Genomic DNA, 22,103 nt, shown 5'->3' on the forward strand with positions numbered 1-22,103 from the left:
ATTATATTATTTTAACAATTTGAATATACATAAATCTTTTTTTTACTATTCTCTTATTTTTTCTAATGTGATATCAGAACTATAGTATCTTTTTTGAGGAGAATAATTTTTTTTATTGAAATTATCGTATTTTTTATATTTTTCTTTCGTGCTATTTTTTCTTTTTTTTGGCTTGATACTTTCTCACCTCACCGATTAGCTCATAAATTTACTACTTATTTATTCTCATAAAAAAATTATATGTTTTTTGTCACTTTCGAATAGTTTGTTATCTTTTTGTATTTTGTTACTTTTCAGCAATTTTTTAGTATTTTACCTTTTTTAGTGGTTTTTCGATAGTTGGTAGCCATAAGAGTATCCAACAGTTAAAAAATTATTGAAAAGATGATAAAATATCAAAAATTTACTGAAAAGATGGTAAAATATCAAAAAATTATTAAAAAATGATAAAGTATAAAAAATAATAAATTATCAAAATGTGACAAAAAAATATATAATTTTTTTATAAAAATAGATAAATAGTAAATGAATTAATCAATAAGATAAGAAAAACATAAAAAGATTGACAAAAAAAATAATACAAAAAAAACAAATAAAAAGTATGTAATTTCATCAAAAGAATTAACCTGTCTTTTTCAATAAAAAATATCATGACTTTTATTCAATTATACATGTTATATATATATATATATATATATATATATATATATATATAATATATATATATATATATAGTATAACCTAAACCCGACCCGACTTCGATCTAACTCGTCTAAGATCTCGCACAGCTAAAAATCCGTCCTGAACAAATAAAGATGGAGCGAGTATCTATGAGTTTGGATAGTATTATTATTCTTAAACGACTGTTCAATCAACTAAAGTTGGTTAAATAAAAAGAGTAATTTGATCATGATCTTTGGTATTCATTGGATAAATTTAACCACTTACATACCTCTGCTTTTGTTGGCGAATTTTATTGGTGGAGTGAAGATTTGGCACTTGGTGGGGACGACAGACACTGGTTGATACTTGATACAATGGGTCCAAAAACCTTTCATGTCATATATCAAATCTCATGGACCTACTTTACATGTGGGCCCACGTTTTCATTTCTATACGATGTTGATATTTATTTTTTATTTATAATTTATTTTTATAAACCTTTTGATCGAACCATGTGCGGTGGATGGTGCATCATATGAGTCAAAGACGAAAGTGTAATCAAATGAAATCACCACGTGACTCATTTTAATTTCTATCTAGTTATTGTCTTAATTAGTGAGTAACAACTAATTAAAATTAAAATAGTTCGATGAATTCAGTTTGTTCATTGTGTCATATTTATTTAAATAAACATAATTGACTTTATATATGCCTGTATTAAGTGTTTAATTAAATAATAATTAAATTTTGTTGGAAATTATTATCAAATCAAGATTAAGAAAATAGAGAGATCACAACTAATTGAACAAGTAACAAAACTGTGTTTGATTTGTATTTTTATTTTTTTAATATTTTTTAATTTTATAAAAAATAAAAACAAAATTTTATTATTTTTATTCTTTTATAAAATTTAAAAAATAAAAAATAAAAATAAAAATACAAACTAAACACACTATAACTCTAAATAACTCACTTTAGTGTATTTTAAAAAAAGAAAGTTTAGGAAGACAATAATTTTAGTGTACAATGTGTATAATAAGAATAAAAAAAATATTTAGATCATATAATAATTAATTTAACTAATTTTTAATAATTACTCTTTTTAAATTCAAATAGAAATTAGAATTTGTCTCTGTGTCACATTGAAATCACCACTCCTCCGCTCTTTGCGTATGATTTCATGTCTTCCACGGTCATTATCTTCCATTCTCACCGGTCAACAACAAATGCCCTCGCCGCCCAGACTACAACTTGACGCCGCCCTGCTCATCGCAGTCGGAGTATCCCCGTTGCACACAAAGGTGGTTCAAGTCGACCAAACAACCTCGGATCACTCTACAGGCCTTCCTTTCTTCTCCGTCGCGAACAAAGAGAAGTTCAGGCTGACCAAAGAGGATCGGATCCCTCCGCAGGCCTTCCTTTCTTCCTCGTCGCCGCGGCCACATCCGATTACCGCGCAACCGGCAATTGTTCAATGTTGCACCCCTTGGATCCTGCCGCAGCCGCAACCAGGCACGGTTGAAGTCCCCGTTGGCACATCGTGGTAGGAAATCCGAGAATAGGAAGCCCTGTCGCGCAGCCTAGTGTTGAAGATATCAAGAATGCGAGTGCTTTGTTTCATGAATTTAGATGCTGAATGTTCAATTCACTAGGTATGTAGATGATTATTTTAATTCTTAATTGGATGGTTATTTTGTTTGATTCAGTTTAAATATATACACTTGTTCATACTCTGGCCTAAAACACAAGCTATGCCCGATCAAGTTAAAAGGCCCAATCTAGAAGATTAGTCTTTAATGCTCGTCCGACCTCCTCCAAGAGGTCAGGCTCGACGCAGGCAAGCAACCAACACTTATCCAACTGAGTAACTGTCTTCTTAAATCTCTCATCCACTTCTAGAAGAGATATCTTAACAACACTAAGATAAAGGGACGATTATCCACCATCAGAAATGGAACTACTTCAACGATGTCTATTGATTCATCCTTTATAAATACACTAACACACTCAGGTAAACAGGGACCCCAATACTCTAAACCTGCTTAACCCCTTGCTAACTTAGGTATCGGATTGTCTTGCAGGTACCACCACCCATCTATTCAAACACACATGTACAACTCAGACAGCGACTCCCAAACGTGAACAAGTCGGAGACCACCATTCTTCCGCATTTGGGCTTTCACTTCAGAGTCCAATCATTCGATTTTAGATAAATCCCCGGAACAACACTTAACAAATGTTGGGTGGTTATTTCATTAGATAGTCGGATGATTATTTTAATAACTATATGAATGATTGTTTGATGACCGGTGATAAAACTTCTAACACCGGAGAGGTGGGATGATTGATGAAGGTGGGGTAACAAATGATTTGAGAGGAGGGAGAGAATAAGGTGTTTGGATAAATTTCTTTGATAAATTAATTAAAATTAAAATGATTAATTTTATAAAATAACTGTTTGAATTTTTTTTATATTGAAACAAATTCAAAATCCATTATACATATTATCAATATTATCAAAAATTTTTATTGCCTTTTTAGCGGAATTCTTTCGAAAATTTTATTTTTTTCTCGCCGCTATTAATTAATCATTTTCCTTCAAAAGTAATCAACTTTTTTGTCAAAAGAAAATAAAGAGAAAAACAAAAGTATCTTGTGGCACCATTATTGGAATAGTGCTCACATACTTTCTATGATTAGTCCACAAAATTAGTAAAATCGTAAAATTAATAAAGTTCATAAGGTCACTAATTGAAGATGACACCTAATTAACCGTAGATAGATATATTTGCCCAAAAGTGCTAAAAGGACCGGTAACGATAATATTAGAAAAATCAAAAAGTGCATAAATAGTTATTTGTTGTGATAAGATTGAATAGGTGGATGTCCATTTTCAAGAGAGATTGAATTTAATGAAGGTTGAAAATGTTACCTTTTGTATGCCTATAAATAAGAGGCTTTTCCTCATGCAATATATATAACAGCAATAAACAAATCACTTCTCTTTCTTTCTTTATATTACTAATATTTTCTATCTCCTTATATTTCTCCTCCCTCTTTCATGCGTTACTAATATATAATAGCAATAAATATATAAGTTTCTTCTATTATTATATTATGATAATTATATTAGTAAATATCAAAATTAGAGTCTTCTATTTATACTTATTTACTTTATATATTATATCTTCATTAGTTATTTATTTATTTTATAACACGTTATCAGCACGAAGCTCTAACGAGATTTTAGGAAGACTCCAGGTAACAAATTTTTATTATGTCGAATCTCTTTCATCTTGAATATAATGCTTTTGATATATTTAGAAATAATTATTTACCATGGATATTAGATGCTGAAATCCATCTTAATTTAATGGATCTTGAAGATACCATTGAGGCTGAAAATAATATATCCCAGAAGGATAAAGATAAAGCCATATTTTTCTTTTGTCGTCATCTTGAAGTATGATTAAAAAATGAATATCCCACATTAAAAGATCTTGCAGATATGTGGAAAGACCTTGAAAAAAGGTACAATCATGTGATACTTCCTCAAGCCCGATATGTTAGAGAAAATTTTCTCGACCTTCCATGTCTCAAATGTGCTCTTGCAGTAGCAGTATTGAGAAAAAGAAATTAAAAAGTATTCTGAATTAATTTCTTGCTTTCTTGTTGCTGAATGCAACAATGAGTTACTTTTGATAAATCATGAAGCGCGTTTAGTTGGCGCCGCCCCATTTCCTGAAGTAAATGCGGCAAATTATAACCCCAGAAGAGGTAAATGGCAAGATTTTGATGACAAGAAAAATTATGGAAGGAAAATGAATTATGTTCACAAGAAAAGATCTCACCAGAAGTGGGATAAAGAAAGGAATATCGGGCAGAATAAATCAACCGAGGAGAAGTGTTTCCGCTGTGGTGGAAAGGGCCATTGGTCACGTACCTGTCGTACCCCAAGGCACCTAGTCGATCTTTACCAGGCATCTTTGAAAAAGAACAACAAAGGAAAGGAAACAAATTTTGTTTCAAATGATGCTGAGAACTCCACCACTTATTATGATGTATTTGATTTCTTTGAGGACCCTAAAGGAAATATTGGTCATTTGATCAATGATGGAATAGTTTAATATGTGGGATTGTGAAGTATATATTGTTAAGTTTTATGTGATGTACATAAATAATGAAATATTAATATGAATTTTGAAATTATTAAATGTGTCAAATTTTAAAATAAAATTTCAGTATATGACATTATCTTATGTACAGTGTTTTTTAGAAAAATAATTCTGATCAAGTATTCAATTTAACTGTGCATATTACTCATTTTATTATTTGTTTTTGAAGAATGGCAAGGATATGTAATGAAGATGTATGCCTTGCGGATAGTGCAAGTTCGCACACTATTCTCAAAAGTGATATATATTTTACCCATCTTGTGCCAAAAGAGGAATATGTTAATACTATTATTGGCTCAGGCAATGTGATAGAAGGCTCCGGAAGAGCTGTAATTTTGTTTCCTGGAGGAACAAAATTTATAATAAATAATGCACTATTATCTACCAAGTCTCTGAGGAACTTGTTGAGTTTCAAAGATATTCGCCGAAATGGATATCATGTTGAGACGATGAATGAGGGAAATCATGAGTATTTATGTATCACAACTCATGATTCAAATAAGAAAGTTATATTAGAAAAATTACCCTCTCTTTCATCTGGGTTGTATTATACCAAGATTAGTGCAATTGAATCACATGCCACTGTAAACCAGAAGTTTACTAGCCCAAATGAATTCATAACTTGGCACGACCGTTTGGGTCATCCGGGAACAACCATGATGAGGAGAATTATTGAAAATTCTCATGGACATTCACTAAAGAACCAGAAGATTCTTAAAACTAGTGAATTTTGTTGTGCTGCATGTTCTCAGGGAAAGCTAATTTTAAAGCCATCACCAGTAAAGATTGGATTTGAGTCCCCTGAATTCCTAGAAAGGATTCAAAGTGATATATGTGGACCTATTCATCCACCATGTAGATCTTTTAGATATTTTATGGTCCTCATAGACGCATCTTCGAGATGGTCACATGTGTGCTTATTATCTTCTCGCAACCTGGCGTTTGCGAGATTACTGGCTCAAATTATTCGATTAAAAGCACAATTTCTAGAAAATCCAATTAAAGCAATTCGTCTTGATAATGCTGGTGAATTTACTTCCCAAGCTTTTGATGCTTATTGTATGGCTAATGGAATAAGTGTTGAACATCCAGTAGCTTATGTTCACACACAAAACGGGTTAGCAGAATCACTTATTAAGCGCCTCCAATTAATCGCTAGACCCTTGCTTATGAGAACAAATCTCCCAACCTCGGTTTGGGGGCATGCTATTTTACATGCCGCAGCACTTATTCGTTTGAGGCCAACAAGTTATCATCAATTCTCTCCTATGCAATTAGCTTTTGGCCAGAAGCCAAATGTTTCCCATTTAAGAATATTTGGGTGTGCAATATATGTTCCCATTGCACCACCTAATCGCACCAAAATGGAACCCCAAAGAAAATTGGGGATATATGTTGGATATGATTCTCCCTCTATAGTGAGGTATCTTGAGATACAAACTGGTGATGTGTTTAAAGCCCGGTTTGCGGATTGTCATTTTGATGAATCAAAATTTCCAACATTAGGGGGAGAGAATAAGCTTCCTGAAAAGGAACTTAATTGGAATGCATCATCGTTGATGCATTTAGATCCTCGATCAGGGCAATGTGAACTAGAAGTTCAAAAGATTATACATTTGCAAAGAATAGCAAATGAATTGCCTGATGCATTTTCCGATACAAAGAGGATAACCAAATCTTACATACCAGCGGAAAATGCCTCAATTCGAATTGACGTCCCAGTAGGACAAGTAGCCACTGAAGCAAATTCACGCCAGAAGCGTGGCAGGGCGGAAAATGCCCCAATTCGAATTGATGTCCCAGTAGGACAAATAGCCACGGAAGCAAATACACGCCAGAAGCGTGGCAGGCCTGTCGGTTCCAAAGATAAAAATCCTCGAAAGAGAAAAGAGGTAAATTCGATTCCTGTTGAAAAAGACATAGTAAAGACACCAGCAGTTGTCCAAAATTCTGATATAACGCCAGAAGACGTTCAGGTACCTGAAAATTGTGAAAATGATGAGATCTCAATAAATTATGTCTTTACAGGAGAGAAATGGGACCGAAATAAGACAATTGTCAATGAAATATTTGCATATAATGTGGCATTAGATATCATGCATGAAAGTAAGGATCTTGAGCCAAGATCAGTCGAAGAATGTCGACAAAGAAATGATTGGCCAAAATGGGAAGCAGCCATGAAGGCTGAATTAGACTCACTCGCAAAACGTGAAGTCTTTGGACCTGTAGTCCGTACACCTGCAGATGTAAAACCTGTTGGATACAAATGGGTATTTGTGAGAAAACGAAATGAGAAAAATGAAGTTGTGCGCTATAAAGCCCGACTTGTGGCACAAGGTTTTTCACAAAGGCCCGGTATAGATTATGAAGAAACGTATTCCCCTGTAGTGGATGCGATAACATTGCGTTATTTGGTCAGTTTATCTGCATATCATAAACTGCATATGCATTTAATGGATGTGGTAACAGCCTATTTATACGGTTCATTAGATCGGGATATCTATATGAAAGTCCCTGAAGGACTAAAGATATCTAAACCATCTAATGAATATTCGCAAGGGTTATACTCAGTCAAATTGCAAAGATCTTTATATGGTCTAAAGCAATCTGGACGAATGTGGTATAATCGTCTTACTGAGTATCTGGCCAAAAACGGTTTCAAGAATGATGATATATGCCCGTGTGTTTTCATAAAGAAAACAGCTTCATTATAATTGCTGTGTACGTTGATGATTTAAATATCATTGGGACTCCTGAAGAGATTCCAACAATTATAAAAACTCTAAAAGAAGAGTTTGAGATGAAAGATCTTGGAAGAACTAAATTTTGTCTCGGCCTGCAGATCGAGCATATAAAAAGTGGGATCTTTATTCATCAAACAACATACACAGAAAAGATCTTGAAGAGATTTTATATGGATAAGTCACATCCATTAAGTACCCCAATGATTGTAAGATCTTTAGATGTGAAAAAGGATCAATTCCGTCCTAAAGAAGAGAATGAAGATATCCTTGGTCCTGAAGTACCATATCTTAGTGCCATTGGAGCGCTAATGTATCTTGCTAATAATACGCGACCTGACATATCATTTACTGTGAATTTACTAGCAAGATATAGTTCCTCTCCAACCAGAAGACATTGGAGTGGAATCAAACAAATCTTTCGATATCTTCATGGGACGGTTGATATGGGATTGTTTTATCCCTATGGATCCAAGTCACAACTAGTTGGCTATGCAGATGCCGGATACTTATCTGATCCACATAAAGGGAGATCTCAAACAGGATACCTATTTACATATGGTGGAACAGCTATATCATGGAAGTCCACGAAACAGACGATTGCTGCAACATCCTCTAATCATGCCGAAATACTGGCAATTCATGAAGCTAGTCGCGAGTGTTTTTGGCTGAGGAGTCTGATTCAATATATTCTGTCATCATGTGGACTGATTGATCATAAGATAGCTCCAACTGTCCTGTTTGAAGATAATACAGCGTGCATTGCTCAACTTAAGGGTGGATACATCAAAGGTGATAGAACAAAGCATATTTCTCCCAAATTCTTCTTCACTCATGACCTTCAAAATCAAGGGACAATTGATGTCCAACAGATCCGTTCAAGTGATAATCTGGCAGATTTATTCACAAAGTCACTCCCAAAATCTTCTTTTGAAAGATTGGTACATCAGATTGGGATGCGCCGATTTCGAGATATAAAGTAATGTCGGCAAGAGGGGGAGACTGTACTCTTTTTTCCTTAGTCAGGTTTTTTTCCCATTGGATTTTTCTTGACAAGGTTTTTAATGAGGCAGTCCCCGTCACAAAGGATATTGTACTCTTTTTCCTTCACTAAAGTTTTTTCCCATTGGGTTTTCTTTAGTAAGGTTTTAACGAGGCATAATCCTAAATGGACATCCAAGGGGGAGTGTTGTGATAAGATTGAATAGGTGGATGTCCATTTTCAAGAGAGATTGAATTTAATGAAGGTTGAAAATATTACCTTTTGTATGCCTATAAATAAGAGGCTTTTCCTCATGCAATATATATAACAGCAATAAACAAATCACTTCTCTTTCTTTCTTTATATTACTAATATTTTCTATCTCCTTATATTTCTCCTCCCTCTTTCATGCGTTACTAATATATAATAGCAATAAATATATAAGTTTCTTCTATTATTATATTATGATAATTATATTAGTAAATATCAAAATTAGAGTATTCTATTTATACTTATTTACTTTATATATTATATCTTCATTAGTTATTTATTTATTTTATAACATTATCAACCACGAGATAAAAATATCTTTGCAAAGGACAACGAGACGGTGAAACTTGTAATAATAATAAATTAATAATACAATTAAATTGCGATAATATTATACGAATAACACATACAAATAAAATTATTAAAAAAATATTAGATGATTAATATTTTTTAACTAATATTAATTAAGGCTCTACGTACGTAGTTGTACTGTTACAAAATAATATACAACACTAAAGAAAGATCGTAATTTGTATCATCGCAAAATATTATATATTATCATATCAATCCAAAACAAAATATAATGCCATAATGCACAAAAAATGATAATATGTATAATAATGCCATAAGGACGTGTAACCACGTAGACATGGCTAATATTACAACTGTGTTCCCCACATCAAAATAATAATAATAAGTTATGCAAATAGTGAATTACATACATCTCTATGGCATTGTTGTATACATATCTAAGCAATTAAAATATTGCAAATAATTGATGAGAATATAAAATTTATGTAATATATGTATATTTTTCTATGATGCATTTTGAATAACGTCATTACTAAGTGTTGATGGCATCCTTACTAAGAAATAATAGAGGCCAACTTGATGAGTCGCAAAAGAAAATTAGATTGCAAGTCGACAAATCTTTGAAAATGTTGATTTTGTCCATATCAAATAGAATTTATGTATTTTATATTAATAATAATTAGATTTAGAGTCGCACAATACAAAAAAGATTAATATTATAATTATACAATATTTTTTAGATAATAAAAAATAAAATATGAATTTTTATTTTATACTTAGTTATAAAAAATTTATATAACTCTTGAAACATAAAAATTACATCAAAATAAATTCTATGATAATAATTATAGTAATTAGTATGATTGTATTAGATTATTTGTAATTGAAAATTATTATTATTATAACAATTTTACTATAGATGTTAAATACATTAACCGTTACTTTAATATACTTAAAATGCATAATGATATATAGTAAATCTAATTAATTAAGAGAATATGTTTTTTTATTGTAAATAAAAATGCATAACACATGAAATTTTTTTAATGATTGTCATTTATTCAAAGGTGAAGTCTATGGTATAGATGCCAAAAGACATCTACACATGTAGAAGTAACGTGTTTTGTTTGTTAAGTGACATTTGGCGTCTTTTTTTGGAGTTAGTGAGATTTGATTTCTGTTATTGGTATTTTTTTCAGATGTGCAGTAAGAATACTGTAACTTTCAGCTTTTATCTACCTTAAATATAATGTTAATTATATTGTTAAATTTTAATGACATCCATTTTTTTGTCACATAATAGGCCGAATAAAAAATTGAATAATGCATTCAGTTGGGCTATAAATCTGTCCAAGCATAGCTTTTTCTGTTTTTCTATTTTCTAACTATGTGTAGTAATAGTATAAAGTGCAAAATAAAATCATGCAACATATTATTTGGTTCCTTTATCAAATTTACTCATCTAACAATTATTTTTTTATTATAAAATTAGATTTTATAATGTCATGACTCCTTTCAAGAAATATAAAATGGTCATAAAGTTGCTAAATTTTAAAGATAATTTTTTTTAATTATATTTACAAAAAATTATATTAAAATAAGATATTAACTAGGTGATACGTGTTTCAAATATTCGTGATGTAAAGAGTTCAAATATTATTTAAAAGTTATTAGTTTATATTTTTAGAATATTCAATTTAATTTGATATATTTTGATTTTGTTTAATTAGTTACTAGATTGGGCTTTATATTTACAGGTTTATGTTTTTTTTTATTTTAACCTAAAAAATATTATAAATACCTTCTAAACTATTGTAATTGTCATATTGAGTGATTAGAGGTGTGAAAAGTCTCTTTTAATTTCATGATAAAACCATGGTGTAGACAAGTGAGGTTGAATAAGTCTCTGTTGTTGCATCGGAGAATTGGATAGAAGGTTGAGCATGTCCCTTCAATTCAATTCTCAAAATATAATATGGACAAGTAAGGTTGAGTAAGTCTCTTTCTTGTTGCATTAAGAAATTGAATTAAAAGTCAAGTGATTCTCTCTGTATTCAATTTCAATCTATCCTTTGTTTTCTATTTTAATTTTAATATATTTTTTATTCAATTTTTATTCTTGTCTTTTGTTTATTTTGAGTTCTGTTCTTTATCGATAGACCTATTTCAGAATATATGTTTAACGATTAAATATTTTATTGCATTTTAAATTTGAGCCTTATTCTAAAGTAATATACTCTTAATTCTTTAGAATTGAATACTAATAAAATTGTACAATAATAATATAAATATTAGTTAATATATAAATATTGATTAAATTACTAAATATATTTTAACCTTAAATAAAATTAATTTTTCCTGTGTAAAAGTAAAATAAAAGGATATTTACAAATTATATATATATATTGTAAAAGGTTTAATTGTTCTGTTGGTCCTTATAATTTTACGAAATTTTCAATTAGGTCTTTATACTTTTTTTCTTTTAATTGGTTCCTACACTAATTTTTTTTTTCGATTAGGTCCCTCTTGGCAGTAATTAACTTAATTTTATAGGGACCCAACTAAAAAAAAATTAGTGTAGGGATCCAAATAAAAGAAAAAAAAAGTGTAGGAACCCAATTAAAAAAAATTTTGATGCAAGGACTCAATTGAAAGAAAAAAAAATTACCAAAACTCAATTAAAAATTTCGTAAAATTATAAAGACTAACAGAGTAATTAAACCTTTGTAAAACTTAAAAGTTCTAAGTATATAAATCGTATATCTTAATTACTCACCAAATTAATAAATATATATTTGTATAGCAATAGGATTAAGAATTTTAGCATTGACAGAATAAAACATTCCAAAGTTTAAAAAAGAAATCAAAGGGCAACTTAAAAGACCCAACTGAATGATTTTATTTGGCCCAACAATGTATACCAAAATCTAAATATCATTAAAATTTTAATAACATAATTAATATTACATTTAATAGATAAATTCTGAAAATTACAGTATTTTTACTGTACATTATGAAAGACAGCACAAATAACAAACACCAAGTGTTACTCATCAAACCAAAACACGTTATTTCTATATGTATAGATGTCTTTTGGCATCTATACCATAGAATTCGCCTTATTCAAAATAATTGACACGCTTCAATTTGTCACATATTCAAAATAGTTAACACGATATCAAAAAAAGTTAATTATATGACATAGACTAATTTCACATTAATTTAGTATTAATTTTTATTTAATAAAAATAGATAGATAGATGAGATTAACAAATTTTTTCACAATATCTCTTAATTTAATATGTTAAAATTAATTTATTGTAAATCTAAATTTTATCTAAAAATTAATTATTAACTAATATATTATTATATATACAAAATAAAATTTAAACTGTATTTAAGTAAATAAATGAGTTGAACCATTTAAATTGATTATTATGCCAATGGCTGATCTAATTGGTTATCAGTTGAACAATTTGCCGTAATTTAAAATTAAATGACCCCAAAAAATAGTTGACCAGATAAAATGTATCAAGACAAGTGTCTGCTAGCAAAGTGTAATCATCAAGACATTGAAAACAACAATTTTTTTAATGGTCACAACATTATTTAAATCCTATCAAACAAAATAACCTCCTCAATTTGGTTACGATTTTCTTGAGGAGCATAACCAGCTAAAAATAATTTGTTTGCTAGCCAAATCACCAGAGGCAGATCTTATTGGAAAACTCTTAGGTAGATTGTAATTTATTAATTGAAAACAGAAAAAGTGATATTTTAATATTAATTAAGATAAGACGCAATTTTATTTAACTCGTTAATTTTTTATTTGGATAAAGTATAATACTATAATCTATCTAGATGTTTTATAACTAAAAAGTTATTTTTCGTTCACATTAATTCTATAATTTTATCTTGTTTTATTTTATTTTTTCAGTTAAGGGTATTATTTGGTATATAAGATAAAAATTAATGGTAAAATGTTGAGTTCCATGTATAACAAAATTATATAGATAAAATTTATTATTATTGTTATTAATTTTTGAATCTTTTTTTTCATAAAATTAACTTTGTCTCGCGGTTTTATATATTCGTTTTGAGAAATGGCAATTGATCATAAAAGGTAGACTGTAAACATAAACATTTGCATCCACTATGATGTGAAAATAAAGCATTGGAAAATCAAAATAAATATTTTTTTTCCTTGGTATCCAAAAAACTTAAAAAGCTTTTGTTAGTATTTTTTATTTTTAAAAGAAGACCTCGTAAAGTTCGACTATATGATCATTATGTTTTGGCAATTAAACACTAAACATTATTAAAGGTCTGTTTTAGAAGTTTAACTTGTAAAAAGTTACATTAATTATATTTGATATAATTTTTTAGATATATTTTTAACTTTTAAAAAATTTATTTAAAAATATAAAAAAATTTAATTTTTTTAAAATTATTTTATCACTTCTATTTATTACATAATTTTAAAACAAATATTTCTATAATAATTTTTAAATATAAAATAATTTATTCATAAATTGTTCTTATATTTTATTTGTTTAAACAAATTTATTAATTATTTTTTTGTCCATGATATCTCCCAATCTAATAGCTTAAGGACTAATTTGTCACGGATCTGACTTCTATTTAAGAGTTTGTCACTGTCCACTGGCCAATAGATTACTGAATACACAAGACGAGATTTAAATCTGTGATATTTGCTTAAACGAACGAGTAAACTGACCACTTGACCAACCAAAATTGGTTAGTCAAATTAGCCGGTGTGGTGCAAAGTGCAAACTCCAAACGCATGTTGAGAAAGCGAACTTGGGCCACATTTATTTCGGGCCCACAATGAAAACAACTTTCACAAATCAGTGCAAAAACCCGCATTAATTGCCTTTCGTTTCCAGCGAGAACGTGTGTTCTTTTCAGAAATTCAGATCTCAAATTCGCGTTTGTCACCGTTACCCGCAGCAAGGAACCATACATCGCATTCTTTGGATTTTTCTGATCTGAATCTATCAGGTTCGCCATCACAAAAATACTCACTTCCTCACTCTTCTCTCTCTCTCTCTCTCTCTCTCTCTCTCTCTCTATATATATATATATATATATATATATATATATATATATGATTTTTTTTTCATTTTTTTGGTTTTGGTTTCGGTTTCCAGTTTACTCTCATTTGTTGATGTTTCTTATATCGATAACAACAATTATGATCTCGTAATAATCCACTTACTTTTTGTTTTTAATTAATGTTAGGTTTGAAAATAAAATTATGCGTGTCGATTTGTATTTTGCCAAACTCAGAGATGTAGCTTCGATTGAATCAGAATTTAAAAGCTTGTAGTACCATTGTTCATATGTTTGATCGCATAGCGGAGTGGATATCGCGTTAGACTCCGGATCTAAAGGTCGTGGGTTCGAATCCCACTGCGATCGTTCCATTCTTGGCAATGGCGTTTTCAGCTTGTTAATTTTGTTTTTTCAACCATATATGGTGATTCATGTTCTCTGTGTTGCATGTTGTTGCCATTATTTGCAACTACAGTTTAAAAAATAAGAAATATCACGTGGATTTTAAGATATGCGGTAATTGTTTGGCCTGTAACATTGTTTAGCTAATCAATCTTCAAAGCTTGGTACATTATGATGTAAATTTTATTTTTGGTAGTTGCAACCATAGTCTTAGTAAGTAAATTTTGAAAAGCAGTGATAAGGACATTATATCTCTGCCACTGTTATCTACTATTTATAAATAGGGAACCATCTCATTGTAATTCATCATTAGTTTAAGGTTATATCACAAAGGAAATGTAATTTGTGTTGGGTCCAATTCATCTTGATCAATACCTTAGCTTGTTATTTAACATTCTTCTTTACATGCCTGTAATTGTTGACTTACATAAATAGAGAAACACTTGAGAGAATCAAAAGTGCTCATGCAATTAAGGTTGTCCATTCTGCATCAATTAGCTTATCTTAACTCTTGCCAATTATATCAATGAACTTATTATCTCAATTGGGGACTTCGACAATAGAATGGTATGACTTTTTGTTCAGGAGTTGAAGATGAAGCATAGCAACACCAGAAGGCATATACCAATCCATGGTTGAGGATTGCATTGTAAAGGGGCTAAGTAGATTAACCTTCTAAACTCTACCATTGAGATTGATACTACTGTAGTTGAGTTGTAAATGTATTATCTTTGTAAACTTTATGATTTTGATTATAATAAGTGGCTTCATATTTTGTAATAGTTTAATTGTTGTCTTGTTTCGTTAAACAATACTGAATTGAAATTACTTGAATTAGAGAAATTGGAATAGAAAAATGATCGCAAATTTAGTTGACACCTGATAGTGGCACAAGAGAAACAAATGTCGTTTTTCAAAACCCTAATTTCCTGTTCCTATTTCTATGGTGCTAAATCCAAACAAACCAACAAGAAGCTCTGGCTACATCCTTCCACCACCGTCGTATTTGTAATCGTTGCCACCTTTTCCTTAGTCTTGCAACCTTGGCCACTACATCCTTCCACTACCGTCGTATTTGTAATTATTGCCACCTTTTTCTTGGTCTTGCAACCTTGACCATTGCACCAATGTGCACCGTTCGTGGCCCCCTCCTTCTCCTCCTCCTCATCATACTGTATCTTCCTATTCTTTCTCTTATCCATTTTGTCTTGGCTGGAATAATTAGTCTCCGAATCAGCTACTTCAATCACATGAAAAGCTTTCGGATTAATGGGGAAGGAGGCTTTGGTTTTAGCGTCGACGGCTTTGAGAATGTGGAGGGGACTCTCGATGAAGGAAGAGGATAAGGGGACTCTCGATGAAGGAAGAGGATAAATTGAGGTTGTAGGATTGCACTGGAACTCTATCTCCCATTCTATATTTTTTCAATAATAATAATAATAGTAATAATATTGATAATTAAGAATCGGTTTGAAGAGAAATGGAGGAAGTAGAAGAGGTTGTGGTTGTGGTTGTTATTGTGAATGAAGTAGTTGCTCATACATATATAGATGAAAGTGATGATAATTACTTGATCACTGAAATTGGGTTGAAGAGAGGCCATGGAAAAAAAGGGAGAGTGCAAGTAATGAATTTAACGGCTATACGAAGGAAGAATGAACAAAGAAGAAGATATAGAAAAAAAGAGAGAGTGCGAGTAATGAATTTAACGGCTATACGAAGGAAGAATGAACAAAGAAGAGGAGATGAGTGTAAAGTTGAGAATGAGATCATACCTGAGGTTTCTGAAGCTTGAAGCAGTACCCAAGCCATGGCTGCTTGAGGAGGAGGAAGAAGAATCAAATGACGTCATGTTGGAACAAATAGCAAAATGATGTCGTTTAATAGTGTCAGGTCAGTTTTTTGTGATGAAAATAGACAGAATGACCAATTTGAGACACACATTAAAATTTCAAGGTTAAATTCAATGATTAAATTAAATTCGAATCAAATTTCAGAAGTCATTTTGAATATTAACTCTAATACTACCTATGGTCATCACCATATATGCTAAAATATGATAATATTTATTTTAGTATTATGAGTAAAGTGTCATTTTTGTCTCCAACGTTTGGGTAAGTCTTATTTGTGTCCCTAACGTTTAAATCGTCCTATTTGTATTCCTAACGTTTATAAAAATGATTCAATGTTATCCTACTATCAATTATACTAACAAATCAGATTATATTTTTCAATTATTCTTACTTTGATGTATTCATTCTCAATTAGGTTCCACTTGGATGTGTTCGATTTTAATATTATACCCACTATTTGTGTTTAGATTAAATTATATCTCTAACAAAGTGAATTATGTAAATGTTGTAAGAATTAGTTTCAACTTTTGATGAGCTATTTTTCGGAGTGAATTATCGATTCTATCACAGACATTTGTATTATAACTCCAAGAAGAGATTTTCAAAACTCAAACTAAAGCGCTCATGATGTGTAATTGACTGCAGGATAACATTGAATCACTTTCCCAAACGTTAGGGATACAAATAGGACGATTTAAACGTTATGGACGCAAATAAGATTTACCCCAAACGTTGGAGACAAAAATAATACTTTATTCTAGTATTATTATGCTTACCGACATATTTCAGAATATCAAATTTTATATGTTATATGATATGATTTGTTTTTTCAATATTTAAAATAGGTATACTCAAATGAAAGTAAAATGTAAATCTCTAGGAATTTTGGGTGTATATTTAGTTTAGTATATTTTTATCATCCCTATAATTTATACTCTATGATTTATTTATGCTAATTAATAATCAAAACACATAGGATCATAAATATCAAAGTTTGTTTTCCAAATAAAATTAGGACTGCCAAAATTACATCAAGCAAATACAGTAACAAAAATAAAAATTACTAAGAAAGGAAAGAATCTTAACCTAATTTTATTTCAAATTAGTTAGTTATCGGCCTTGTACTGATAAATTGATGGTATAATAAAATAAAATAAAATAATGAAATGTGAATCCGAGTCAGCAGAAAAAGAAACATCTGGAACCAACCAGAGAGCAGAGAAGAAGAAAAGAGCTTCCTACGCCATCTCCCAAAATATGCAAAATCCCATCTACACGGAACGGCTAAAAGAACATTCTAGAATTCCAAAAATATATTGAAAATTCAAAAACCCAAACCCATATATAAGCACTCTCCTCTCCAACCTCATAACGAACGTAAAAACCCTAATCTTCCTTCTCATTTCTGTACGAACCTACATTCTCTTTTCTTTCTCATTTCTGTTCTGTGTGGCCGCGCCCCACATAACAAACCCTAATCCTCAGATCTCTCGCATTCTCCTAGCTTCGTCTATCTACGATGGCCGGTAAGGGAGACGGTCCTGCGATCGGAATCGATCTCGGAACTACGTACTCCTGCGTCGGAGTGTGGCAGCATGACCGTGTTGAGATCATCGCCAATGACCAAGGGAACAGGACAACTCCCTCCTACGTTGCTTTCACTGATTCCGAGCGTTTGATTGGTGATGCCGCTAAGAACCAGGTCGCCATGAACCCAATCAACACTGTTTTTGGTAAGATCCAAGTTCTGTTTTCTCAGCTGATATGGATCTGTTAGCTTATTGTCTAATTAATTATGTTTCTTTCTCTTCTTGAATGTTAGATCTGAATTTGTGTATGAACTTACGTAGATCTATATGCTCTCTTATATTAACTGTTCATAAGTGATTTAATGAGTTAATCTGTAGTTGTAAAAGTTAGATGCTTAACTATTTATATCTTGTTTTCCAATGAGATATGCTTCCTAGTACAATGTACGTTTATTTGATTAATATTTCAGATTATTCTTGTTGTTGAGCTGATTAATATGTTTTGGTAAGTTATTATATGTTAAGCGTGAAATTATTCTAGTGTTAGACTTTCCAGTTGAACTACATAATTCGTCAAAATTCAACCTATATTCAAGTAGAATTAATATTTAACATAAAACTGAGAGTCTGAGATTGTTAGATGTTTGTATAATTTTTAATATCACCTCGCTGAATTTTGCTGTAATTGTTATATAATATAATATCCATTTTCGTAATTGTTTTGTTCATTTTATTATGTCTCTGTTGCTTATTTGTTATTTCAATGCGTTGCAGATGCTAAGCGTTTGATTGGTAGAAGATTCACCGATGCCTCTGTTCAGAGCGACATCAAGCTATGGCCATTCAAGGTTATTGCCGGACCTGCTGACAAGCCCATGATTCAGGTCAACTACAAGGGTGAGGACAAGCAGTTCGCTGCTGAGGAGATTTCCTCCATGGTCCTCATGAAGATGCGTGAAATTGCCGAGGCTTATCTTGGTTCTACAGTGAAGAACGCTGTTGTCACAGTCCCTGCATACTTCAATGACTCCCAACGTCAGGCCACAAAGGATGCTGGAGTCATTGCTGGTCTCAATGTTATGCGTATTATCAATGAACCTACCGCTGCGGCCATTGCCTATGGTCTTGACAAGAAGGCCACCAGCGTCGGTGAGAAGAACGTGTTGATCTTTGACCTTGGTGGTGGTACCTTTGATGTCTCTCTTCTCACCATTGAAGAGGGTATCTTCGAAGTTAAGGCCACTGCTGGAGACACTCACCTTGGAGGCGAAGACTTTGACAACAGGATGGTTAACCACTTTGTTCAAGAGTTCAAGAGAAAGCACAAGAAGGACATCTCTGGTAACCCCAGAGCACTTAGGAGGTTGAGAACCGCTTGTGAGAGGGCGAAGAGGACCCTTTCATCAACTGCGCAAACAACCATTGAGATTGATTCTCTCTATGAAGGTGTTGACTTCTACACCACCATTACCCGTGCTAGATTCGAGGAGCTCAACATGGATCTCTTCAGGAAGTGTATGGAACCTGTTGAAAAGTGTTTGAGGGATGCAAAGATGGACAAGAGCAGCGTCCATGACGTTGTCCTTGTTGGTGGTTCTACTAGGATCCCTAAGGTTCAGCAACTCTTGCAAGACTTCTTCAATGGGAAGGAGCTCTGCAAGAGCATCAACCCTGATGAGGCCGTTGCTTATGGTGCTGCTGTTCAGGCTGCGATCTTGAGTGGTGAGGGTAACGAGAAGGTTCAGGATCTCTTGCTTTTGGATGTCACTCCACTTTCCCTTGGTTTGGAAACTGCCGGTGGTGTTATGACCGTCCTCATTCCAAGGAACACGACCATTCCAACAAAGAAGGAGCAAGTATTCTCAACCTACTCAGACAACCAACCCGGTGTGTTGATTCAAGTTTACGAGGGTGAGAGAGCTAGAACCAGGGATAACAACTTGTTGGGAAAATTCGAACTTTCTGGCATTCCTCCAGCACCTAGGGGTGTTCCTCAGATCACTGTCTGCTTCGATATTGATGCTAATGGTATCCTCAATGTCTCTGCTGAGGACAAAACCACCGGCCAGAAGAACAAGATCACAATCACCAACGACAAGGGAAGACTCTCTAAGGAAGAGATTGAGAAGATGGTTCAGGAGGCAGAGAAGTACAAGGCAGAGGATGAGGAACACAAAAAGAAGGTTGATGCTAAGAATGCTCTTGAGAATTATGCATACAACATGAGGAACACCATCAAGGATGAGAAGATTGCTTCTAAGCTCACTGCAGATGATAAGAAGAAGATTGAAGATGCAATTGACGGATCCATTCAATGGTTGGATAGTAACCAGCTTGCTGAGGCGGATGAGTTTGAAGACAAGATGAAGGAATTGGAGAGCATCTGTAACCCAATCATTGCAAAGATGTATCAAGGTGGAGCTGGTCCTGACATGGGTGCTGGTGCTATGGATGATGATGTTCCACCATCCGCCTCAAGCGGTGCTGGTCCTAAGATTGAGGAAGTTGATTAAATTTGCCGATCATTGCTAGACGTTTTTTTATGATTTTCTTTGCAGGATGTTTTGAACCCTTTTTAATTTTTTTTTAATTTCTCGTAAAGCATTTTGATGTCCTGCCACCTGGATGTCGCGGTGTTGAATGTTTATCCACGTTTTGGGTGGATACGAACTGTTGAAAATTTTTTGGCGAAGGAACTAAGGAAGTGTATTTTTGTGACTATATATATCTTTTTTATCTAGACCATTATTCACCGCACCTTATGTTTTATATTTATATTTTCTATTATTTGGTAGTTGCCTTCAAAATTTTAGATGATTAGCCTTCATTCTAATCTTTATTATTTATAGCCCATTACTTTACAGGTTAATTATCTAAGTGTTGACGTTTTCTCATTATTTATTTGGCATCATACCCTGAAAAATCTTAGTAACTTTAACCTTGTAAAGTAGGATCTGCTAAATTTGGGCATGTGCCTGTGGAGAGCAATATTGATTTTTCAGGCAATTATGTAATGCAAGATTTCCTGCGTAACTTGCGTACTCTCCGAGTCTCTGTGCACCAACGTATTGTGTAAATGGTGTCTACCGTCAAGATGATTAGATATTACTATAGAAATAATACTATAGAAAGTATTTATTATTATTGCTAATTCCAATCACGTATATAAAGTTTCTGATTGATTAAAACTATTGGAATATCTAAAATGTTGAAACATTTAAAATATTTTCAATACTAATAATGTTACAGATTATATTACAAAAGCTAAGGAAGCATCTCACAACTGATAAATGGCTGAATCTCTTATACTTAATATAGATGTCTCCCTAACATCAACGCTAATTATCACAATTTTGTTAACAGTAAATATATTATTAAAAAGTAAATATTAGGTGATTAATTTTTTTATATTTATTTTATATTAGCTTAATATTAATTTTTTTATTTTTTTATAAAAATATTAATACCCTGACATTCTCCAAACAAAATTATGTGAGATGAAAAGAAATTTTGACTATAAAGGTTGATATCTACTTGATTTAGTTGGATACAATATCTGAGAAGATGGTAGAGCGATATAGAATTATTCTCACGGAATAATACAAGGTTATTTGTTTCTTTCCAACTAAAGTCACCGATTTTATAGGCAAGAAATCATAACTAGCTTGATCATACAAAATTGGAATTAGTTTTTGTAGAGAACATTAATTAATAATAAGATATATGCTTTATGCTGGTGATTCCTTTTAGAGCATGTTACTGTTGCCTTTTTGTCCTTGGCCACTTGTGCAATGACAAACAATCATATACAGTGAGACCGTCCATTACTCCATTCCAGGCTCCTTGTGTTCTTTCTCCTTGGAACTAAATATTTGTCGGTGCCACAAAAGAAGAAATAATTAAGGTTCATGGTGGATGTGGCATTTTCTAGTGCTTCCTGAAAAAGCTGATTGTTGAAGAATGAAGAGGGGTGTATTTGGATCAAACTTTATCAAAATTATTTAGATACAGTTCCAACAGAACATTGTGTTAAAAATAATATGAATAATCTTTCTTTTTCTTCTAAATGTGATTTTGATATATGGAACTTGTGATCAAAA

General features: G+C 31.9%; 1 protein-coding gene and 1 non-coding gene across 2 annotated transcripts; both read left to right on the plus strand.

Moving 5' to 3' along the window:
- The first annotated feature begins 14,512 nt into the window (after nucleotides 1-14,512).
- On the plus strand, nucleotides 14,513-14,585 carry TRNAR-CCG (transfer RNA arginine (anticodon CCG)). Its single transcript has one exon. It is a non-coding gene; the product is annotated as a tRNA-Arg (tRNA).
- A 3,249-nt stretch (nucleotides 14,586-17,834) lies between these two features.
- LOC130973253 (heat shock 70 kDa protein 4) lies at nucleotides 17,835-20,760 on the plus strand. The gene is made up of 2 exons (XM_057897701.1): nucleotides 17,835-18,207; nucleotides 18,778-20,760. The coding sequence occupies exons 1-2, from the start codon at nucleotides 17,994-17,996 to the stop codon at nucleotides 20,514-20,516; spliced, it is 1,953 nt and encodes a 650-aa protein (XP_057753684.1). The 5' UTR covers nucleotides 17,835-17,993; the 3' UTR covers nucleotides 20,517-20,760.
- Nucleotides 20,761-22,103: the final 1,343 nt, after the last annotated feature.

Source organism: Arachis stenosperma, chromosome 4 (genome assembly GCF_014773155.1).
Source record: "Arachis stenosperma cultivar V10309 chromosome 4, arast.V10309.gnm1.PFL2, whole genome shotgun sequence".
NCBI lineage: Eukaryota > Viridiplantae > Streptophyta > Magnoliopsida > Fabales > Fabaceae > Arachis > Arachis stenosperma.

Coding starts and splice junctions, on each gene's coding strand:
- LOC130973253 (XM_057897701.1), top strand. CDS start 17,994: ATGGCCGGTAAGGGAGACGGTCCTGCGATCGGAATCGATCTCGGAACT. Junction 18,208..18,777: donor CCCAATCAACACTGTTTTTG/GTAAGATCCAAG, acceptor AATGCGTTGCAG/ATGCTAAGCGTTTGATTGGT.